Source organism: Hirundo rustica, chromosome 30 (genome assembly GCF_015227805.2).
Source record: "Hirundo rustica isolate bHirRus1 chromosome 30, bHirRus1.pri.v3, whole genome shotgun sequence".
Lineage (NCBI taxonomy): Eukaryota > Metazoa > Chordata > Aves > Passeriformes > Hirundinidae > Hirundo > Hirundo rustica.
In genome coordinates this window covers 404,404-424,521 of record NC_053479.1, presented here as the reverse complement: position 1 = coordinate 424,521, position 20,118 = coordinate 404,404, and the positions used below count along the sequence as shown (strand labels likewise).

The following is a 20,118-nucleotide window of genomic DNA, read 5'->3' as shown; positions in this document are numbered from 1 at the left end:
TTAAAATGAGAAAAAAAACCTTAAAATGAGAAAAAAAAAACCTTAAAATGAGCAAAACTTTATCCTAATGATTCTTCTGACCTCTTTCTTTTGCGGGGGAAAAGCCCCTAGAAAGTCTGTGCACGGTGGATTCCTCGCTGTAAAATCCAGCAGGATGAGGCTTGGGAGGTCCCTCTGTCCCCCCCGGGACCCCCACCCCGGGACCCCCACCCCGGGACCCCCACCCCGGGTGACACCAAGGCTTTTGACTCCTCCAGAAGCATTTTTTTTTTTTTTTTTAATTTGTCCTCTTTTTTTGTTGTTTGTTGTTTTGTTTTGTGTTTTTGTTTGTTACAAAATCTCCCCCTGCAGCCGGAGCCGTCCCCACGCCCAGCTCAGCCGTGTCCCCTCCTGTCCCCAAAGCCCCGGGACATCGCTGGAAGCTCTCGGGGCGCTGCCCTGGGCAACGGGAAAAGGCAAAATCGGGATGGAGCCCTGGGCTCGGAGGCTCTGGCTCTGCCCAGGACAGGGACAGGAGGGGCCCGAGGGGCTTTGGGGACCTGGGCTGGGCAGGGGGCTGCAGGGACCCAAACCCCCACCCGGGGCTGGAGGCACCCGGGCAAAGAGCGGCACGGATCCCGGAATTCCCCGGGAAGAGGAGCCGGGCTCACATCGGCGCTGTCGGGGTCCATAGTGCAAATCGGAGCCCGGAGCGACCCCCGGGCACTGCCCGCGCTCTGCCCTCGCCGGGGACGCTCCAAAGCTTCTCTGGGATGCTCCAAACCCTCCTCAGGATGCTCCAAAACTTCCTCGGGACGCTCCGAACCTTCCTCAGGACGCTCTGAGCATTCCTCAGGATGCTCCAAACATTCCTCGGGATGCTCCTCGGGATGCTCCACACGTTCCTCTGAACCCTCCCGTGCCCAGCCAGCTCCCGGCCCCGTCCCTGCCGCCCCTGTTGCCCAGCAGGGCGAGGGCGGCCAGGGAACCTCTGGAGAGGTCGTGGAGATCCCGTCCCGACCGAGGAAATCCCGGGATCCTCCTCCCAGGCACGGGGGGAGCTCCGGGAGCCGTCCCCAGGGCGGTCCGAGCGTCCATCCCAACGTCCGGCCCTCCCCGGTGAGGAAGGGAATCCTGCCCGGGATCGGGGGGCCCGTGCCGCAGGGCTGGGGCGTTCCCGGGATCGGGGAGCGGCTGCGGGCACGGTGCGGGCTCGGGGCTCTCCGTGCTCCCGGCTGCTTGGATGGGGAATGTCCTTTCCAGGAGCCCAGGGAATGTCCTTTCCAGGAGCCCAGGGAATGTCCTTTCCAGGAGCCCAGGGAATGTCCTTTCCAGGGGTCCATGGACTGTCCCTTCCAGGAGCTCAGGATTGTCCCTTCCAGGAGCCCAGGGAATGTCCCAGGAGTGCAGGGAATGTCCCTTCCATGGAATGTCCCGTCCAGGGGTCCAGGGAATGTCCCTTCCAGGAGTGCAGTAATGTCCCTTCCGTGGAATGTCCCTTCCAGGAGCCCAGGGAATGTCCCAGGAGCGCAGGGAATGTCCCTTCCATGGAATGTCCCTTCCGTGGAATGTCCCTTCCGTGGAATGTCCCTTCCGTGGAATGTCCCTTCCAGGGGTCCAGGGCCGCGCCCCGGGGCCGAGGGGGACACACGGGAGCCGGACCCCGGCCTGTCACTGGTTCATGGGCTCCTCCTGCTCCATGGGCTCCTCCTGCGCCCTGCGGCGGGAACGGGACGCGTGAGGGGCTGCGGGTCACGGCGCGCCGCCGCGGGGACAGCGCCGGGAGGGAGGGGACCCTGCTGGCAGCAGCCGACACCCCCAGCCACAGGCAGGAGGATTTGGCCGGGATTTCATCGGGGAAGAGCCCGGCACGGAATTCCCAGGGTCCCACCCAGGCCCCGAGCTCCGGAACCTCGTGCAGGGTCGGGGGGACGCGGCGCCGCCACCCCCCGGGAGCGTCACCTCTTCTCCACCATGACGGCCACCGAGAGCGACGCCAGGGCCGTGACCGTCTCCACCTCGTCGGCCTCGTGGTGCTGAGCCTCCAGGAAGGAGCAGCCCAGCGTGGAGGCGCAGCGCTGCACGGCCACCCAGTATTTACCTGCGGGAGCGAGGGGACAGCGGCGCTGCGGGGGACACCGGGACACGGGGCACCGGGACACGGGGCACCGGGATTGTGGTGGCCCGGGACAGGGGGTGGCCCAGGATAGGGATATCCCAGGATAGGGGTGTCCCGGGATAGGGGTGTCCCAGGACAGGGGGGGCCCAGGATAGGGGTGTCTGAGGTTAGGGATATCCCAGGATAGGGGTGTCCCAGGATAGGGATATCTCAGGATAGGGATATTCCAGGATAGAGGCGTCCCAGGATAGGGGTGTCCCGGGACAGGGGGGGCCCGGGATGGGGGTGGCCCAGGGCAGGGGTGTCCCGGGATAGGGGTGGCCCAGGACAGGGGGGGCCCGGGATGGGGGTGGCCCAGGTCAGGGGTGGCCCAGGATAGGGGTGTCTGAGGTTAGGGATATCCCAGGATAGGGGTGTCCCGGGACAGGGGGGACCCGGGATAGGGGTGTCCCAGGATAGGGATGTCCAAGGATAGGGATATCCTAGGATAGGGATATCTCAGGGCAGGGGTATGTGTCCCAGGGCAGGGGTGCCCAGGGCAGGGATATCCCAGGATAAGGATATTCCGGGATAGGGGTGTCCCAGATTTGGGGTGTCCCAGGTCAGGGCTCTCCCAGGTTTCTGGGCTCCCACTGCAGTGAGTGCACACTTGAGGCACCCCCCTCCCGTGAGGATGATGATGATAATGATGATGATGATGATGATGATGATGATGATGACGGGGACCCCCCCCAGGCGGTCCCCAGCAGTGTCCCCCCCTCCCCGTGCCTGGGTCACTCACTCTGGACCTGGATCACGGCTTCCAGGGAGCGCACGGCGTTGGCGTTGGGCTTCTGCCTCACGCTCTCCTCCGGGAGCGGCTCCGGCTGCGGGGACACGGGGGGACACAGGGGGACACGGGGGGGACACGGGGGGACATGGAGGGACACGGGGGGACATGGGGGTTCATGGGGAGTGGTGGCACCAAGGGACATTGGGAGCTCCCAGTGGCTGTCCCCAGGATGGATTGGTGGCACTGGGGGCTCACAGGGGACATTGGGGGCTCACAGGGGACACTGGGGGCTCACAGTGGCTGTCCCCAGGGGACATTGGGGGCTCACAGTGGCTGTCCCCAGGATGGATCGCTGTCCCCTGGTGCCAGCCCAGCCCTGCCCCTCACCTCGTGGCCCAGCAGGACGGACACGCAGGCCTCGGACGCGTCACAGATGGCCGTGAGGTCGTGGCCCCCCTCCAGCGCCAGCACCACGGCTCCCCCCGCCAGGCTCATCAGCTGCTTGGTCATGTAGCCAAAACCTGCGGGGAGCCGGCGGCGTCACCTCCCCCTGCCCAAACCCAACCCCAAAACCTCCGGAACTCCCCCAGAGAGGACACTCCTCGGTGGGTAAATATCAAACCCAACCCCAAAACCTCCCGTGTGCCCCCGGAGAGGACACTCCTCAGTGGGCAAACATCAAACACAACCCCAAAATCTCTCAAACTCCCCCAAAGAGGACACTCCTCGGTGGGCAAACATCAAACCCAACCCCAAAATCTCTCAAACTCCCCCAGAGAGGACAATCCTCGGTGGGTAAATATCAAACCCAACCCCAAAACCTCCTGTGCTGCCCCCAGAGAGAACACTCCTCGGTGGGTAAACATCAAACCCAACCCCAAAACCTCCTGTGCTCCCCCAGAGAGGACACTCCTCGGTGGGCAAATACCAAACCCAACCCCAAAATCTCTCAAACTCCCCCAAAGAGGACACTCCTCAGTGTGCAAACATCAAACCCAACCCCAAAACCTCCCGTGCTGCCCCCGGAGCAGCCGCCCCTCAGTGGGCAGATATGGAACCGTGCAGGGGCTATCGAATGTTCAGCCTCACAAAACACAGCCGCCATCAGCTTCCTTTTACATAAATGTAGTTGTAAAAAAAAAAAAAAAATTAAAAAAAACCCTGTTGTATGAATTTGTCTAACCAAAGTCCGTCCGCAAACAACTTCCGAAGAGAAGAGATTTAACAAATCAAATTAAAACAAACAATAAATCACAAGAGGGGACGTCCCGCCCCGAGCCACCTCCTTACACTTGGCAGAGACTCTGTAGCCGCCCAGGGGGGCCGGGTGGCCCTCGGCCGCGTCGAACCCCGCCGACACCAGCACCAGGTCGGGACAGAACTCGTGGGCGATCGGCATCACCACGGTCCTGAGGGGAAAAGGGGACGGGGAGAGGGGTCAGGAGGGGATGGGGAATGGGGAAAAGGGGAAAAGGGGAAAAGGGGAAAAGGGGAAAAGGGGAAAAGGGGAAAAGGGAAAAGGGGAAAAGGGGATGGGGAATGGGGTCAGCCCCACACAGGGATAAGGGGATGGGGAGCAGGGTGAGCCCCTCACAGACCATGGGACATGGGGACGGTACCTGAAGGCAGCCAGGTACTCGGGGTCCCCCATGGGGGGGTCGAGGCCCCCAGCCCAGGCCACGTTGACGTTGAAGCCCTCGCCGGGGCCGGCGCCCACCTGGGAGGAAGCAAAAGGACAGGGTGAGGCCGGGATGTGTCCCCAGGGGGGTCCCCGGGCCTGGGGGAGGCGGGTGGGGGTCCCAACCCCTGTCCTGTGCCATGGGGGGTGTTTGGGGGTCCCTCCCCGTGTCCTGCTGTCCCCTCCATCCCCTCCGTCCCCTCCGTCCCCCTCCCACCTCGTCGGCGGCTCCGCTCCCCGGGAAGAAGTTCCCGTCGTCGTGGCGGTGCAGGGAGATGTAGAGAACCTCGGGGTCCCTGTAGAAAATCTGCTGGGTCCCGTTGCCGTGGTGAACGTCCTGCAGGGAGGGAGGAGGCCTTTCCTTCAGCCTTTTTATTGGATTTTATTTTATTTTATTTTATTTTATTTTAAATTTAGGGCACTCTCTTTTTCACCCTTAATTTCCAAGCAAATCTTTTGGCAGATTCCTTTTTCATGCTTTTTTGCAGAGGATTTTGGCAGCTGCGGCGTGGCCCCAGAACCCCAGGGAGCCCAGAGCAGCCGGGTCTGGATCCCCCAGCCCAGGATCCGCTCCTGCTCCCCCATCCCGACAACCCCAGGCGGCTCCGGCCGCGCTCCCACGAGGAGCTGGAGCGGGAATTGTCCCCGGGATGTGCTGGGGACACGCGGGGACTCACCCAGTCCACGATGAGGATCTTGCTGAGCTTCCCCTTCTGCTGCAGCTGCCTGGCAGCGATGGCCACCGAGTTAAAGAAGCAGAATCCCCTGGGAAGAGGGGTGGGAGTCACCTCGGGGCCCCTCCGGAGCGCCCAGCCCTGCCCCGGGACAGGCTCCGGGGGGTCGGGGGGGGTTGAGGCACGGAGCTGCATTTTGGGGCTCCCCAAAAGGGAGGGGAGGGGTCTCACATGGCCGTGGAAGGATCCGCGTGGTGTCCGGGCGGCCGCACCACGGCAAAGCCGTTCTGGGGACACAGCAAAGGTCAGGGGTCAGAGCAAAGGTCAGGGGGCAGAGATGCCACCGCCGGGGTGACACACAGCCCGTGTCCCCGGTGTCACACGCAGCCTGTGACCCCAGTGTCACACACAGCCAGTGTCACACACAGCCAGTGTCACACACAGCCTGTGACGCCAGCGTCACACAGCCCATGTCCCCAGTGTCACACACAGCCAGTGTCACACACACCCTGTGACCCCAGTGTCACACACAGCCAGTGTCACACACAGCCAGTGTCACACACAGCCTGTGACCCCAGTGTAACACAGCCCATGTCCCCAGTGTCACACACAGCCAGTGTCACACACATTGTGTCCAGTGTCACACGGCCACACAGCCCCGGGACCCCTGGCCATGGGGTGACATTACCCTGGGACCCCCCAGCTGTGGGGTGACATTACCCTGGGACCCCTGGCCATGGGGTGACACCACCCTGTCCCCCCCCAAGCCACCACCTACCTTCAGCTCCCTGGTGGCCACCTTGAAGGCCAGCTCGGTGACACTGCCAGCGGCCCAGCGGGCAGCGTTGGACGAGTGCAGCTCGTTCCAGATGGTGTCACTGTCCACCTGGGACGGGGACATCGGTCACACGGGGTCACACGGGGTCACACGGGGTCACAGCGCCAGGGGACACCCCTGGGAGCCACGGCCTCACCCCTCGGGGCTGGACACTGGACACTGTGCCAGCCCAAGGTGACGCTGTGCCAGCCCAAGGTGACGCTGTGCCACCCTAGGTGACACTGTGCCAGCCCAAGGTGACGCTGTGCCAGCCCAGGTGACGCTGTGCCACCCCAGGTGACGCTGTGCCAGCCCAGGTGACGCTGTGCCACCCCAGGTGACGCTGTGCCAGCCCAGGTGACGCTGTGCCACCCTAGGTGACACTGTGCCAGCCCAAGGTGACGCTGTGCCAGCCCAGGTGACGCTGTGCCACCCTAGGTGACGCTGTGCCAGCCCAGGTGACACTGTGCCACCCCAGGTGACGCTGTGCCAGCCCAGGTGACACTGTGCCAGCCCAAGGTGACACTGTGCCACCCCAGGTGATGCTGTGCCAGCCCAAGGTGACGCTGTGCCACCCTAGGTGACGCTGTGCCAGCCCAAGGTGACACTGTGCCAGCCCAAGGTCACAATGTGCCACCCCACGTTCTCCTCCTGCCCGCCTTTACCTGGTGTGATTTTAGCCTTTAACCAAACATCCCGGTTTGCTCAGCACTCAGAGGTCTCTTCTGACGGGGGCGGTGAGCCCGGAGCCCCCCGCGCCCCGAGGGGCGGCTGCACCCCGGGAGCAGAGCAGGGAAAGGGGGCAGAGCAGGGAAAGCAGAGCTGGAGCCCAGCGCGGGCCGCAAGGAGAGGAGCAGAACCAGAAGAGGCAGCAGGAAGGCGCCGAGGGAGCCCCTTCCTGAAAGAGAGAGACAGGACAGGGACAGGGACAGGGACAGGGACAGGGACAGGAGGAGAGGAGGAGGCAGTGAACGCAGAGAAACCAGGAAGGAAAGCTGCGAATGGAGAGGGCTCGGAAGGGCTGGAGAGGAGGGGTGAGCTGCTGTCCCCGTGTCACCGCTGCCCACCCTCAGTGGGGACCCCCGTGCTGCCAGCCCCTCCTGCTGCCCTCGGGGGCTCTGGATCCAGGATCCATTCCAGAGCAGGATCCCCTTCCCCTCGGGGGGCTCTGGATCCAGGATCCATTCCAGAGCAGGATCCCCTTCCCCTCAGGGGGCTCTGGATCCAGGATCCCATTCCAGAGCAGGATCCCCTTCCCCTCGGGGAGCTCTGGATCCAGGATCCATTCCAGAGCAGGATCCCCTTCCCCTCGGGGAGCTCTGGATCCAGGATCCATTCCAGAGCAGGATCCCCTTCCCCTCGGGGAGCTCTGGATCCAGGATCCATTCCAGAGCAGGATCCCCTTCCCCTCAGGGGGCTCTGGATCCAGGATCCATTCCAGAGCGCTGCTCAGACCTCCCCAAGGACCGGGAGCAGCTCGGATCCAACAGCTCCATCAAACAGCCCCAGCCGGGCAGCCCAGAGGCTTCGGGAGCTGCCCTGAGACCCCCGAGGGGCCAAAAAGGAACGGCCCTGCCCAAAACCTGGAGCAGGGATGGAGCAGTGACCCCAAAACCCAGAGCAGGGATGGAGCAGTGACCCCAAAACCTGGAGCAGGGATGGAGCAGTGACCTCAATCCCCCAAAACCTAAAGCAAGGATGGGGAACTCACCCCTACCCCTCCCAAACCCCAGAGCAGGGACGGAGAACTCACCCCAACCCCTCCGCAGGGCAGCATCACAAACGTCCTCTGGGACAGGATCCCTGTGGAGAGAGGGGACAGGGCTGGGAAAACGGGGCCGGGCTGCGCCCTGCACCCCGAGGAGCCGGCGGGAGCCCTCCCCAGGGTGGGGTGGCAGGGGGCAGGTGGCAGGGGGCAGGGGGCAGGGCGGGGACCCCACCTGCCAGCTTCCCGTTGTCCAGTTTGAGGCGGTTGAGGGGGTTGGTGCCGTAGAGCAGCACGTGGCGCTCGCTGTGCACGCACTGCAGCTCCTCCAGGGTGGCCTTGCGGCCCCGCAGGCACTGTGGGACACGGGGGGGGTCGGGATTCCGGCACCCCCAGAGCGCGGCCGCGGCTCCGGAGCCCGGAGAGGGGTTTCACCGGGCTGGAGCTGGCGGTGGGCTGGTGAAACCCCAGCTGGTGAAACCCCCCCGGTTTGGAGGGAGCAGCCTCTCCCCGTGCCCAGCTCCCGGCACGGCCAAAATCCCGGGTGGGGATCGGCAGAGCAGGAAAAGGGGGGATGAACAGGTGAGGAGGGGTGGGATCAGGGGGGATGGAATGGGATCGGGGGATGGAATGGGATCAGGAGAGACAGAATGGGATTGGGAGGGACAGAATGGGATCAGAAGGGATGGAATGGGATCAGGAGGGGTGGAATAGGATTGGGAGGGATGGAGATGGGATCAGGGGGGATGGAAAGGGATCAGGAAGGGCGGGGTGGGATCAGGAGGGATGGCATGGCATGGGGTGGGATGGAGGTGGGATCAGGAGGGACAGAGTGGGATCAGGAGGGATGAAATAGGATCAGGAGGGACAGAATGGGATCAGGAGGGATGAAATAGGATCAGGAGGGACAGAATGGGATCAGGAGGGATGAAATAGGATCAGGAGGGACAGAATGGGATCGGGGGGATGCAGACGGGCCCAGCCCCTCGCAGCTCACCTCGCAGCGGCTGCGCAGGCCCCGCTCCTGCAGCCGGGACCAGATGCTCTGGATCCTGCCGGCGTGCTCGGGGTGGTTGCTGTTGTCCCCGCAGGAGCATTGGTGCTTCAGCATCACCGAGTCGTACACCAGCCCTGCCAGGCACCGCCAGAGCTGCAGAGCTGCTCCCTCAGCTCCCCTGCAGGGGCTCCGAGACCCCAGATATTGACGAAAACCCCTCCCAAACCTGCGAGATCCTGCCCCAAACCTGGGAGGAGATCCTGCCCCAAACCTGCGAGATCCTGCCCCAAACCCAAGAGATCTTGCCCGAAACCCGAGAGATCCTGCCCCAAACCCCCAGGGCCTCTCTCCCACACCTGCTGGAAGCTCCCCGTGCCTTGCATCCCCAGGAGAGGTGTCCCAGGAATGCAGCCAGGGGCCAGGTGGGCAAACCCTGCCTGGAAAAGCCCCCTGAGCTAAGGAGAAGTGTCCCCTCACCCCCGGCTCTCTCCCAGCGCTCCCAAGAGTCCGGGAACGACCAGGATCGATGTGGAGCTGCCCCAGGACATCCCCGGGTCCCCTCCTGCCCCCAGCCCCTCGGGTGTGGCCGTACCTGTGGTGAAGTGCGGCTTGGGCGGCTGCTCCTGCACGGGCAGGGCCAGCGCCTTGGCGTCCTGGGCAGGGAGGGACACGGTGGCCGTGGCCGGGGACGACTGGGCCCTGGACAGGGGCCGGTGGCCGGGGGGCACCACGGGGGGGTCGGCCAGGGGCTGGCGCTTGAGGAGCTGCTGCTGCACCCGCTGGAAGGAGTCCCAGAGAAAGGCCTGGGGGGACAGGACACCGTGAGGGGTGAGGGGAGAGGGGCCTGGGCACGGTCACAGCTCCTTGGGCATGGTCACAACCCCCTGGACATTGTCACAGCTCCCCGGGCACTGTCACATCTCCCCAGGCACTGTCACATCTCCCCGGGCACTGTCACAGCCCCCCGGGCACTGTCACATCTCCCTGGGCACTGCCACATCTCCCCGGGCACTGTCACACCTCCCTGGCTGTGCTCTCCCTCCCGCCTCCCTCAGACCCATCCCCACTAAACCCCGCTGGTTCTCTTGTGACAATGACATCGGAGGCGCGGGTGGCACCGAGCTCGGGGACACTTCCCAAGGGCCAAGAGTCCCCAGGGTGGAGCAGCAGGGGACAGGGACAGGGGACAGGGACAGGGACAGGGGACAGGGGACAGGGGACAGGGGACAGGGACAGGGGACAGGGACAGGGGACAGGGGACAGGGGACAGGGGACAGGGGACAGGGACAGGGGACAGGGGACAGGGGACAGGGCCCTATTCGGCATGTCCAGAGCCGGATCCAGCGGCTGCTCCGGGCTCAGAGCAGGGACGGGACAGGACGGGACAGGACGGGACAGGACGGGACAGGACGGGACTGTCCCAGCATCTGCTGCTCCCTGCCGGCTCAGCCCCGCAGTGACAGCAGCGATGGCACAGAGCCGGCAATCTGGGGACAAACCCGGCAATTTGGGGACAAAAACCCGGCAATTTGGGGACATAACTCGGCAATCTGGGGACAAACCCGGCAATCTGGGGACAGAGCCGGGCAATTTGGGGACAAAACCCGGTAATGTGGGGACAAAACTCGGCAATTTGGGGACAGAGCCCGGCAATTTGGGGACAAAAACCCGGCAATTTGGGGACAAAACTCGGCAATGTGGGGACAAAGCCCGGCAATTTGGGGACAAAAACCCGGCAATCTGGGGACAAACCCGGCAATCTGGGGACAAAACCCGGCAATCTGGGGACAGAGCCCGGCAATCTGGGGACAGAGCCCGGCAATCTGGGGACAGAGCCCGGCAATGTGGGGACAAAACTCAGCAATCTGGGGACAAAGCCCGGCAATCTGGGGACAGAGCCCGGCAATTTGGGGACAAAACTCAGCAATCTGGGGACAAAACCCGGCAATCTGGGGACAAAGCCCGGCAATCTGGGGACAGAGCCCGGCAATCTGGGGACAAAACTCAGCAATCTGGGGACAAAGCCCGGCAATCGGGGGACAGAGCCCGGCAATTTGGGGACAAAACTCAGCAATCTGGGGACAAAGCCCGGCAATCTGGGGACAGAGCCGGCAATCGGGGGACAGAGCCCGGCAATGTGGGGACAAAAACCCGGCAATCGGGGGACAAAGCCCGGCAATCTGGGGACAGCACCCAGCTGCGCTGACACCAGGGGCGTCCCTGTGAGCTGCAGCGGTGGCACAGACGCTGTCCCCGTGTCCCCACCCGTGACAGCGTGTACCTGCTGCAGCACCAGCTCCTCCTGCGCCTGCCCCATCCTCGGCGTCCTCTCGGGCTCCTTCCCGCTGCTGCCGGGCCGCGGCGGCTCCGCCCGCGTCCTGCCGGGGTCCCCGGGCTCGGCCGCGACCCCCGGCAGCGGCCCCTCGGCGTCCATGTCCTCCGAGGACGGGATCTGCCGCAGCCGGGGCTTCTCGCTGGACTTGGCCATGCGCTGCAGCCGAGGGGACAGCGACAGGGGAGGTGGCAGGGTGCGCACACCCGAGGTACGCTCACACCTGAGGCTGTGCACACCTGAGCCTGCGCACACCTGAGGTACGCTCACACCTGAGGTACACTCACACCTGAGCCTGCGCACACCTGAGCCTGCGCACACCTGAGCCTGCGCACACCTGAGGTATGCTCACACCTGAGGCTGTGCACACCTGAGGTACGCTCACACCTGAGGCTGCGCACACCTGAGCCTGTGCACACCTGAGGTACGCTCACACCTGAGGTATGCTCACACCTGAGGTGCGCACACCTGAGGCTGCGCACACCTGAGCCTGCACACACCTGAGGTATGCTCACACCTGAGGTATGCTCACACCTGAGGCTGTGCACACCTGAGGCTGCGCACACCTGAGGTACGCTCACACCTGAGGCTGTGCACACCTGAGGAATGCTCACACCTGAGCCTGTGCACACCTGAGCCTGCGCACACCTGAGGCTGTGCACACCTGAGGCTGCGCACACCTGAGGTACGCTCACACCTGAGGTATGCTCACACCTGAGGTATGCTCACACCTGAGGCTGTGCACCCCTGAGGTATGCTCACACCTGAGGTATGCTCACACCTGAGGCTGCGCACACCTGAGGCTGCGCACACCTGAGCCTGTGCACACCTGAGGCTGCGCACACCTGAGGTATGCTCACACCTGAGGCTGTGCACCCCTGAGGTATGCTCACACCTGAGGTATGCTCACACCTGAGATTTGCTCACACCTAAGGTTTGCTCACATCTAAAATTTACTCACATCTAAAATTTACTCACATCTAACGTTAACTCACACCTGAGGTTTGCTCACATCTAAAATTTACTCACATCTAAGGTTTGGTCACATCAAATTTACATCTAAAATTTGCTCACATCTAAAATTTACTCACATCTAAAATTTGCTCACATCTAAGGTTAACTCACACCTAAGGTTTGCTCACATCTAAAATCTGCTCACACCTGAAATTTGCTCACACCTAAGGTTTGCTCACACCTAAATAAACAACGTAGATGTCACCGCACCTAAGATCAACTCCTCGCTCGGTTTAGGGAATGAGCATTTTGGGTTAAGCACAAGCAGAGGTTTTTATCTGACCTCTGTTTGCTTTTCCAAAATCCTCCGCTCCCCTCTTTTACACAAGGGGAGGAAAGGCGGTAACGAGGAGTTTTTTTGCTGGTAGGAAATGGTAACTGTGTTATTTCTTTGTAGCAGTAAAGAGGAAGCGTGAAAATAAAATATCGTGATTATAAAGGGATTTTTTAAGGAAAAAAACCAAAGGGAATTTTTGTTGCGATCACAAAAGGAATATTTCAGGTGAGTCTGGTGTCAAAGTTTATCTGACATTTACTGGGTCACCTGGCAGCGGTGGCAGCGTCACCCTGCACCCCCAGCGCGGGGTTCTGGTATTTTGGATTATTCCTTACTGCTCCAAGTTCCTAACATTGTTCTATCCTGACGTTCCCTCCATACTCGTAACAAAAGACATGCATCCCATTAAAAAAAAAACCAAAAAACCCAAAAAGAAGGGGAATTTAACACCTTAGAAACATTCAAATAACTCCTACATCAAAGACCAAGACAATAAACCAATTCGAAGGAGGCGATATATTCCCACTTAAAATTCGGGACAAAAAGAAGACGGTTAAACCTAAACCCCAATCAAAAGTGCGCCAGGGCACAGCCGGATTTGGCGATTGGGGGCCGTCGGGCACCTCCCGGGGTCGCGCCTCACCTTGCCCAGGTGCGTCTGCTGCTTGAGGCGCTCCAGGAAGTGCGCGTGGTGCTGCTGGAAGAGCAGGTGCTGCTGCACGGCGCCGGGGCTCTGCGGCAGCGGCTCCGAGCGCGTCCTGCCCAGCGGCTTGTGCGGGCCGGGCAGCGCCAGGCGCTCCGCGGGCACCAGCGACGGCGCGAAGGAGAAGGGCACGGCGCCCAGGCCCGGCACTGCGGGGACAGGCCACGGGTGAGGGCTGGGGCTGCGCGCGTGTGTGAGCGCGTTTTCTGCTCGGTATCAAGTGTTTGGGACGGGGCTTTGGGTCTGGAGTTGGGCGTTTATTAATTATTGTTTATATTACTTATATTGTTATTTGTAATTATTTATTATTATTTATATATTATTATTCATCTATTAAATATATTATTTCTATTATTTGTTTTTTCTATATTATTATATATTATTTCTATAATTTTCTATATAATTCTATATTATTATATATTATTTTTATATTAATCTATAGTATTTTTATATTATTTCTATATTTCTATATTATTCTATATTATTTCTATATTATTCTATGATGTCTATATTATTCTATAGCATTTCTATATATTCTATAGTATTTTTAATTATTCTATATTATTTTATAGTAGTCTATATTATTTTTATAGTATTAATATTATTTATAGTCATTATTAATATTATTAATATTATTTATATTATTTTCATTACAGCTATTATTTCTATTATTATTTATTATTAAGAATTATTTTGTGTTATTATTTTATATAATTATCTACGTTATTTATCCTATTCATATTCTTTATTATTTTTATATAAGATTCTTTATATTCTTTATTATCTATTATCATTTATTATTTTTGTATATGACTTTATTATGATTTATTACTTCATAATGTTATTTATATTATTAATAATATTGATACTATTTATTTTTGTATATTATCGTCTATATTACTTATATAATATATATTATTATTTATGATTATTTTCCAATTGGGTGATATTGGTCGGCATTGCTGAGCTTGGGCGGTCATTCTTGGGTTAAAAGCATAAATAATAAAGGTGTCACCTCATTATTAGGTAATTAGCACTTAAAGGACTTTGGGAAGAGTCACAGCTGCTGGACTTTTCCACCTCACAGCCAGAGCTCAGGGCTGGTGAGAGCGTAATGCGGGCAAGAATTAACAAATCAAATTAACAAACTCCGAATGCCAAACCGCGCTCATCCCGCGCCTTAACCCCGGCTCCAGCGGGAGGAGAAGATTGAACCCCAAACCCCAAACCCCAAACCCCAAACCCCGAACCCCGAGGCTGACCTGCCACCAGCGGCGCGTGCGTGCCCGAGGGCTCGAGGATGATGACGGGCTGCAGGCGCGGGGGCGGCGCGCCGCCGGGCTCGCGCTGCTCCAGGCCGGCCGGGATGAAGACGGGCGAGTGCGCGGCCGGCAGCACGCGGTGAGCCAGGCCCGGCAGCGCCCGGCGCTCGGCCTCGCCCTGCGGGCACGGGCACGGCGTCAGGGACGCGGCCCCGGGGCCGGCCCCGACGACTGGAGGGGGGCTCCTCCAGGGAAGGAGAGAACCCTGGAGAAAATGCCTTGGGAAGCTCAGGAAGCAATAAGCGAGGAGCTTGTTCGGGCGTGAAAGCGACACTGGAGGGTTCCTGGGTCTCTGCGTTATCCCGAGTTGATTTTTTAGCGCAGGGATTTTAACATTCCCCTCCCTCAGAGCCCACCTTAGCTCCCACCCAGGTCTGACCCTGGCCTCCTGCCTTTTGCCCCTTGTCGTCGCCTCGTTCCAGTTTGACCCAACACAGCCGACGCCTCATCCTTTGTTATTTTTGTATTATTAAGATTCCAGACGACTGGATCCAGGCTGCCATCGGGGCAGAGCCCCGAGGAAACTCAGAAGCTCTGAGCTCGGAGCCCCAGAAGTTTCCCTGCCACGCCCGTGGGCAGCACCGGGAGCCCCAAACCCCAGGGAAAACCCCGCGGGAGAGGGAAGGAGCCCCCGGCACCTACCCTGGCGCTGGTGGTGGCCGGCAGCCCCAGGGTGATGGCCGGCAGCGAGGCCGCGCTCTGCAGGGCGAACTGCGCCAGGGAGCTCTCCTGCATCATCAGCCGCTGGGCCAGAGGCGTCTGCACCGAAAACCGGCATCAGGGACACGCGTGGGGACAGCACGGGGACACCCACGGGACAGCGCGGGGACAGCCTGGGGACAGCGCGGGGACACCCACGGGACAGCCTGGGGACAGCGGGGACAGCCCGGGGAGAGCCTGGGGACAGTGGGGACAGTGGGGGAACAGCCCAGGGACAGCGGAGGCAGCCCGGGGAGAGCCTTGGGGACACCCTGGGGACACCCACAGGACAGCCTGGGGACAGTGGGAACAGCCGAGGGACAGCCCGGGGACAGCCCAGGGACACCCACAGGACAGCCTGGGGACAGCCCGGGGACACCCATGGGACAGCCCAGGGACACCCACAGGACAGCCCAGGGACACCCACAGGACAGCCCGGGGACAGCCCGGGGACAGCCCAGGGACGGCGGCGCTCACCTCGTGCGCCGCGGCGGGCAGCGCGCCGTGCTCGGCAGGCAGGCTGTCGTTGGGAGAGCTGCAGCCCGACACCGGCGTGCTGCTGCTGCTGGGGGACGAGTCTGGGACGGACGGACGGACAGACGGACACCGGGGAGGGGATGGACGGACACCGGGGAGGGGATGGACGGACACAGGGTGAGGGGATGGACAGACACCGGGGAGGGGATGGATGGACACGGGGTGAGGGGATGGATGGACACGGGGTGAGGGGACAGTCACAGGGTGAGGGGACAGACAGACACCCACTTTACTTCTCTCCTCATCCTACCTCACAACAAAACCCTAACGAACACCCAAATGTTAAATTCAACAAACAAAAACCAAACCAACAGAAAGCTGTGATGCCCAGGGATGCGGTATCAGAGCAGAGGGGACACAGGGACCCAGGCAGAGGGGACACAGGGACCCGGGCAGAGGGGACACAGGGACCCGGGCAGAGGGGACACAGGGATCTGAGCAGAGGGGACACAGGACCCCGGGCAGAGGGGACACAGACCCCAGGCAGAGGGGACACAGGACCCCGGGCAGAGGGGACACAGACCCCAGGCAGAGGGGACACAGACCCCAGGCAGAGGGGACACAGGACCCCGGGCAGAGGGGACGCAGACCCCGAGGTCCCTGCAAGCCCCTCCAGGCGCTGCCCTCACCGATGGCCTCGGGCGGGCGCCTCTTGAGCGACGGGGGCGCGCTCTCCTTGCGGGTCAGGGGGTTCTTGCGCCGGTCCAGGCACTTCCTGGGCTTGCACCGCACCTTCAGGTTGGGCTCGGACGCTGCCGGGACGGGGGAAGAGTCCTGAGCCCACCTGGACGGGCTCCGTGCCGCCAGCGCCCAGCTCCGGGCAGGCATCGGGGACACGGGGACATTCCCGAGGTTTGAGGGACACGGGGACATTCCCGAGGTTTGAGGGACACGGGGACATTCCCGAGGTTTGAGGGACACGGGGACATTCCCCAGCCCTTACCTGTTTTCCGCAGTGGAAAATGCTCGGGTGGGTCGAGAGAAGCACAGGGGGACAGGAATGTGCTGAGCACGGCAGGGGAGGGACCCTCGGGCTCCAGAAGCTCCTGAGACCTGCGGGGAGAAGCCAGAGCCTCTTCCCAGCTGCTCCTGTGCGGGGACGGGGACAGGGACAGGGACAGGGACAGGGACACAGGGACAGGGACATGGGGACAGGGACACAGGGACGGGGACAGGGACAGGGACAGGGACAGGGGACAGAACAGGGACAGGGACAGGGACAGGGACAAGGACAGGGGACAGAACAGGGACAGGGACAAGGACAGGGACAGGGGGTGCCAATGCTTTACCTGTAGGGCAGGGCAGCAGCCGGGGCGTTGCTGGTCCTCTCCAGAGCCGCCTGCTGCTTCTTCAGGATGACCTCGGCCAACTTCTGCTTCACCACCGTGCTGGCCACAGCACCTGCGTGGTGACCGCGGTGACCACGGTGACCCCAGGGACCCCCACGACCCCAGGGACCCCAGTGGCCCCGCGGGGCTCACCGCCGCTCCGAGGGGTCCCTGCAGGCACCGTCCCGACCCCGGGGCTCCAGGAGTGACAGCAGGACGGCTGGAGCCCCCCGAGAGGCTCGGCAGGGTCCGTCCCCATCCCATTCCCGATTTCTCTGGCCCAGCAGGAATGCCCCACGGTCGCCCCACGGATCTGCACCAGCGTTCGGTGCCCTCGAGCACGAGTTGATTAATGAATGAATCATTAATTAGGTGCGATGCTGAGCCGTGTGCATCCCAAATTCGGGAGCGAGACCCCGGCAGCTCCTCGAGCGCCGGCACCAGAGGGCGCCGGGAGATCGCGGCTGGGTGCGGGCTGCAAACCCAGCCCGGGGGGCTGCAAACCCAGCCCGGGGGTCCCGCAGGGGTCTGGAGGATGGGTGGGGGCTGCAAACCCAGCCCGGGGGTCTGCAAACCCAGCCCGGGGGTCCCACAGGGGTCTGGAGGATGGGTGGGGGCTGCAAACCCAGCCCGGGGATCTGAAATCCCGATCTGGGGGTCCCAGCAGCGTCTGTCACCTGAGTGGGGTCTGTAACCCAGCCCGGGGGTCCCAGTGGGGTCTGCACATGCTCTCCCAGCCGTTTCCCCCACAGGAAGGCAGAGCTCAGCCCGGGGAAGGGCGGAACCCCCCAAGCCCCCTCCCAAAAGCCCCTCTGGTCCCCCCCGGGTCCCCCCTTACTCCGCTTGCTCTTGTCCTTGTTGAGGATCTGCCGCAGCTCCTGCTCCTGCTGCCCCGGCTCAGCCTCGCGGTGCGGGGACTCCATGGCCACCTGCGGGACCAGGACGTGGGCACAGGACCCCAGCCCCGCCCGAGCCCCCCGACCCCTCCCAAGGCAGGGGCAGACGGCAGAGCACGTTTGGGACGGTCCCTGGTGTCCCTCGGGCTGGTGGCAGCGTGTGAAGTCGCTCCATCACAACAAACAGGACACGTTTTGGTCTCCAGGGACGCTGCGCTCTCCCCGGGGACATCGTAAAACCCAAAACCTGTCTGTTCCCACCCGCTGCCTCCTCTCAGGGTGTTGGGACACATCCCGGCCGTGTTGCAAAACAAAAATCTTTGTTGAGTAGTAGGGAAGGGCGGAAAAAAGGAAAAAAGTGTCTGTGGTAGGAGGGAGATCCCAATTGATCCGTGGGACTGAATCCTGCCCTGAGCCTGGAGCAGCCCTGGGGAGGCAGGGGGATCTCGGTGCCTGAATATGGTCACAGCACTCTGGGCATGGTCACAGCTCCCTGGAAATGGTCACAGCACTCTGGGCATGGTCACAGCTCCCTGGAAATGGTCACAGCACTCTGGGCATGGTCACAGCTCCCTGGAAATGGTCACAACCCCCTTGACATGTTCACAGCTCCCTGGACACAGTCACAACTCCCTGGACACAGTCACAACTCCCTGGACATGGTCACAACCCCCTGGACATGGTCACAGCACTCTGGACATGGTCACAGCTCCCTGGACACTGTCACAACCCCCTGGACACTGTCACATCTCCCTGGGCACTGTCACATCTCCCCGGGCACTGTCACATCTCCCCAGGCACTGTCACAACCCCCCGGGCACTGTCACATCTCCCCAGGCACTGTCACATCTCCCCGGACACTGTCACAGCTCCCCGGGCACTGTCACAACCCCCCGGACACTGCCACATCTCCCCAGGCACTGTCACAACCCCCCGGGCACTGCCACATCTCCCCGGGCACTGTCACATCTCCCCAGGCACTGTCACATCTCCCCGGGCACTGTCACATCTCCCTGGCTGTGCTCTCCCTCCCGCCTCCCTCGGAGCCATCCCCACTAAACCCCGCTGGTTCTCTTGTGACAATGACATCGGAGGCGCGGGTGGCACCGAGCTCGGGGACACTTCCCAAGGGCCAAGGAGGGGCAGCTCCCGGCCCGCGGGGATCCCCCGCACACGGAGCACGGCCGGACACCCTGGGAGGCTCCAGCCCCCCCCCGGCCTCGGCAGGACCGGGATTTGGGCTGGAATTCCAGCCCCCCACCTGCCTCCCCAGCAGCCTCCTTGCGTCACAGAGGTCCCTGGGCTGGCTGGAAACCCCTCCAGATGTTCCAGCTCAGGGAAAAGCAGGAATTCACCTGGGAGTGTTATTTTGGCACTGGGATTTCCAGCCTTTTCCTCTGAATCCCTGCCCGGAGAGGGGAACTCAAAGCCAGCCCCGATTCTGCTGGACTGCTGCGCGTTCCAGGGGGGGAAAATTCACCCTCCGGAGCGCCCAATCCCGCCCCAAACCGTGCCAAAAGCCGGGCGTGGGGCTCCCCCCGCCCCAAACCGTACCCTGACGTGCTGGTGGGCGAGCTGCTCCACTTGCTGCTGGTGCAGGCTGGCCAGGAAGAGCTGGTGCTGCAGCTGCTGCTGCTTCAGGGCCAGCAGCGCCGTGTCCTGGGGCTTGACCACGCGCTGCCCGATCCGCAGGTCCATGGGGACGGCCTGGGGCACCCGCGGGGAGGTGCACGGGGTCACGGCAGCTGTGGGGACACCAAGGGACACGGCTCGGTCACGGGGAGGGCACCGAGGAGGGTCAGGGACGGCAGGGACCTGCCCTGCCCACCGAGGGGGATTTGCCAGGGAACATCCTGCAGAGCCTCCCCTCTCAGCTGGGGAAGGAGATTCCTGTAAATCCCACTCCTCTGGAGAGGCTCCAGGGGCGCCTCTGCCTGACACCGTGGTGGGAGGAGGGCTCTGGAGTGAAGGTGTTCCCTGCACAAGCTCCCTGAGGGGTGAAACCCGGCCCCTGGGGCACCAAAACAGAGCCAGTTACACACCAAAAACAGTGCCAGTTACACACTGAAATAATCCATTACACCCCCAAAACAGTGCCAGTTACACACTGAAATAATCCATTACACCCTCAAAACGGTGCCAGTTACACACCAAAAACAGTGCCAGTTACACACTGAAATAATCCATTACACCTCAAAACAGTGCCAGTTACACACTGAAATAATCCATTGCACCCCAAAACAGAGCCAGTTACACCCCAAAACAGTGC

The 20,118-nt window shown here is 61.4% G+C and overlaps 1 protein-coding gene across 1 annotated transcript; it reads right to left on the bottom strand.

Moving 5' to 3' along the window:
* Window positions 1-1,557: 1,557 nt before the first annotated feature.
* On the bottom strand, window positions 1,558-19,594 carry HDAC7 (histone deacetylase 7). Its single transcript, XM_040088407.2, has 24 exons — window positions 19,404-19,594; window positions 17,792-17,882; window positions 16,915-17,026; window positions 16,569-16,678; window positions 16,255-16,377; window positions 15,566-15,666; window positions 15,032-15,148; window positions 14,330-14,507; window positions 13,008-13,216; window positions 11,023-11,232; window positions 9,334-9,544; window positions 8,742-8,875; window positions 7,980-8,100; window positions 7,793-7,842; window positions 6,001-6,108; window positions 5,454-5,509; window positions 5,226-5,313; window positions 4,766-4,885; window positions 4,490-4,587; window positions 4,161-4,279; window positions 3,258-3,391; window positions 2,880-2,964; window positions 1,942-2,080; window positions 1,558-1,696 (listed from the first exon to the last, which is right to left on the bottom strand). Exons 1-24 carry the CDS (start codon window positions 19,545-19,547, stop codon window positions 1,651-1,653), a joined length of 2,904 nt encoding a protein of 967 aa, XP_039944341.2. The 5' UTR covers window positions 19,548-19,594; the 3' UTR covers window positions 1,558-1,650.
* Between the last annotated feature and the right edge of the window lie 524 nt (window positions 19,595-20,118).

Excerpts from the sequence above, each read along its gene's own strand:
- HDAC7 (XM_040088407.2), bottom strand. The coding sequence starts at position 19,547 with ATGGACCTGCGGATCGGGCAGCGCGTGGTCAAGCCCCAGGACACGGCG. Across the intron at positions 14,508-15,031 it reads CGGCCACCACCAGCGCCAGG|GGCGAGGCCGAGCGCCGGGC; the intron begins GTAGGTGCCGGG and ends CCGTGCCCGCAG. Across the intron at positions 4,280-4,489 it reads GAGTACCTGGCTGCCTTCAG|GACCGTGGTGATGCCGATCG; the intron begins GTACCGTCCCCA and ends TTTTCCCCTCAG.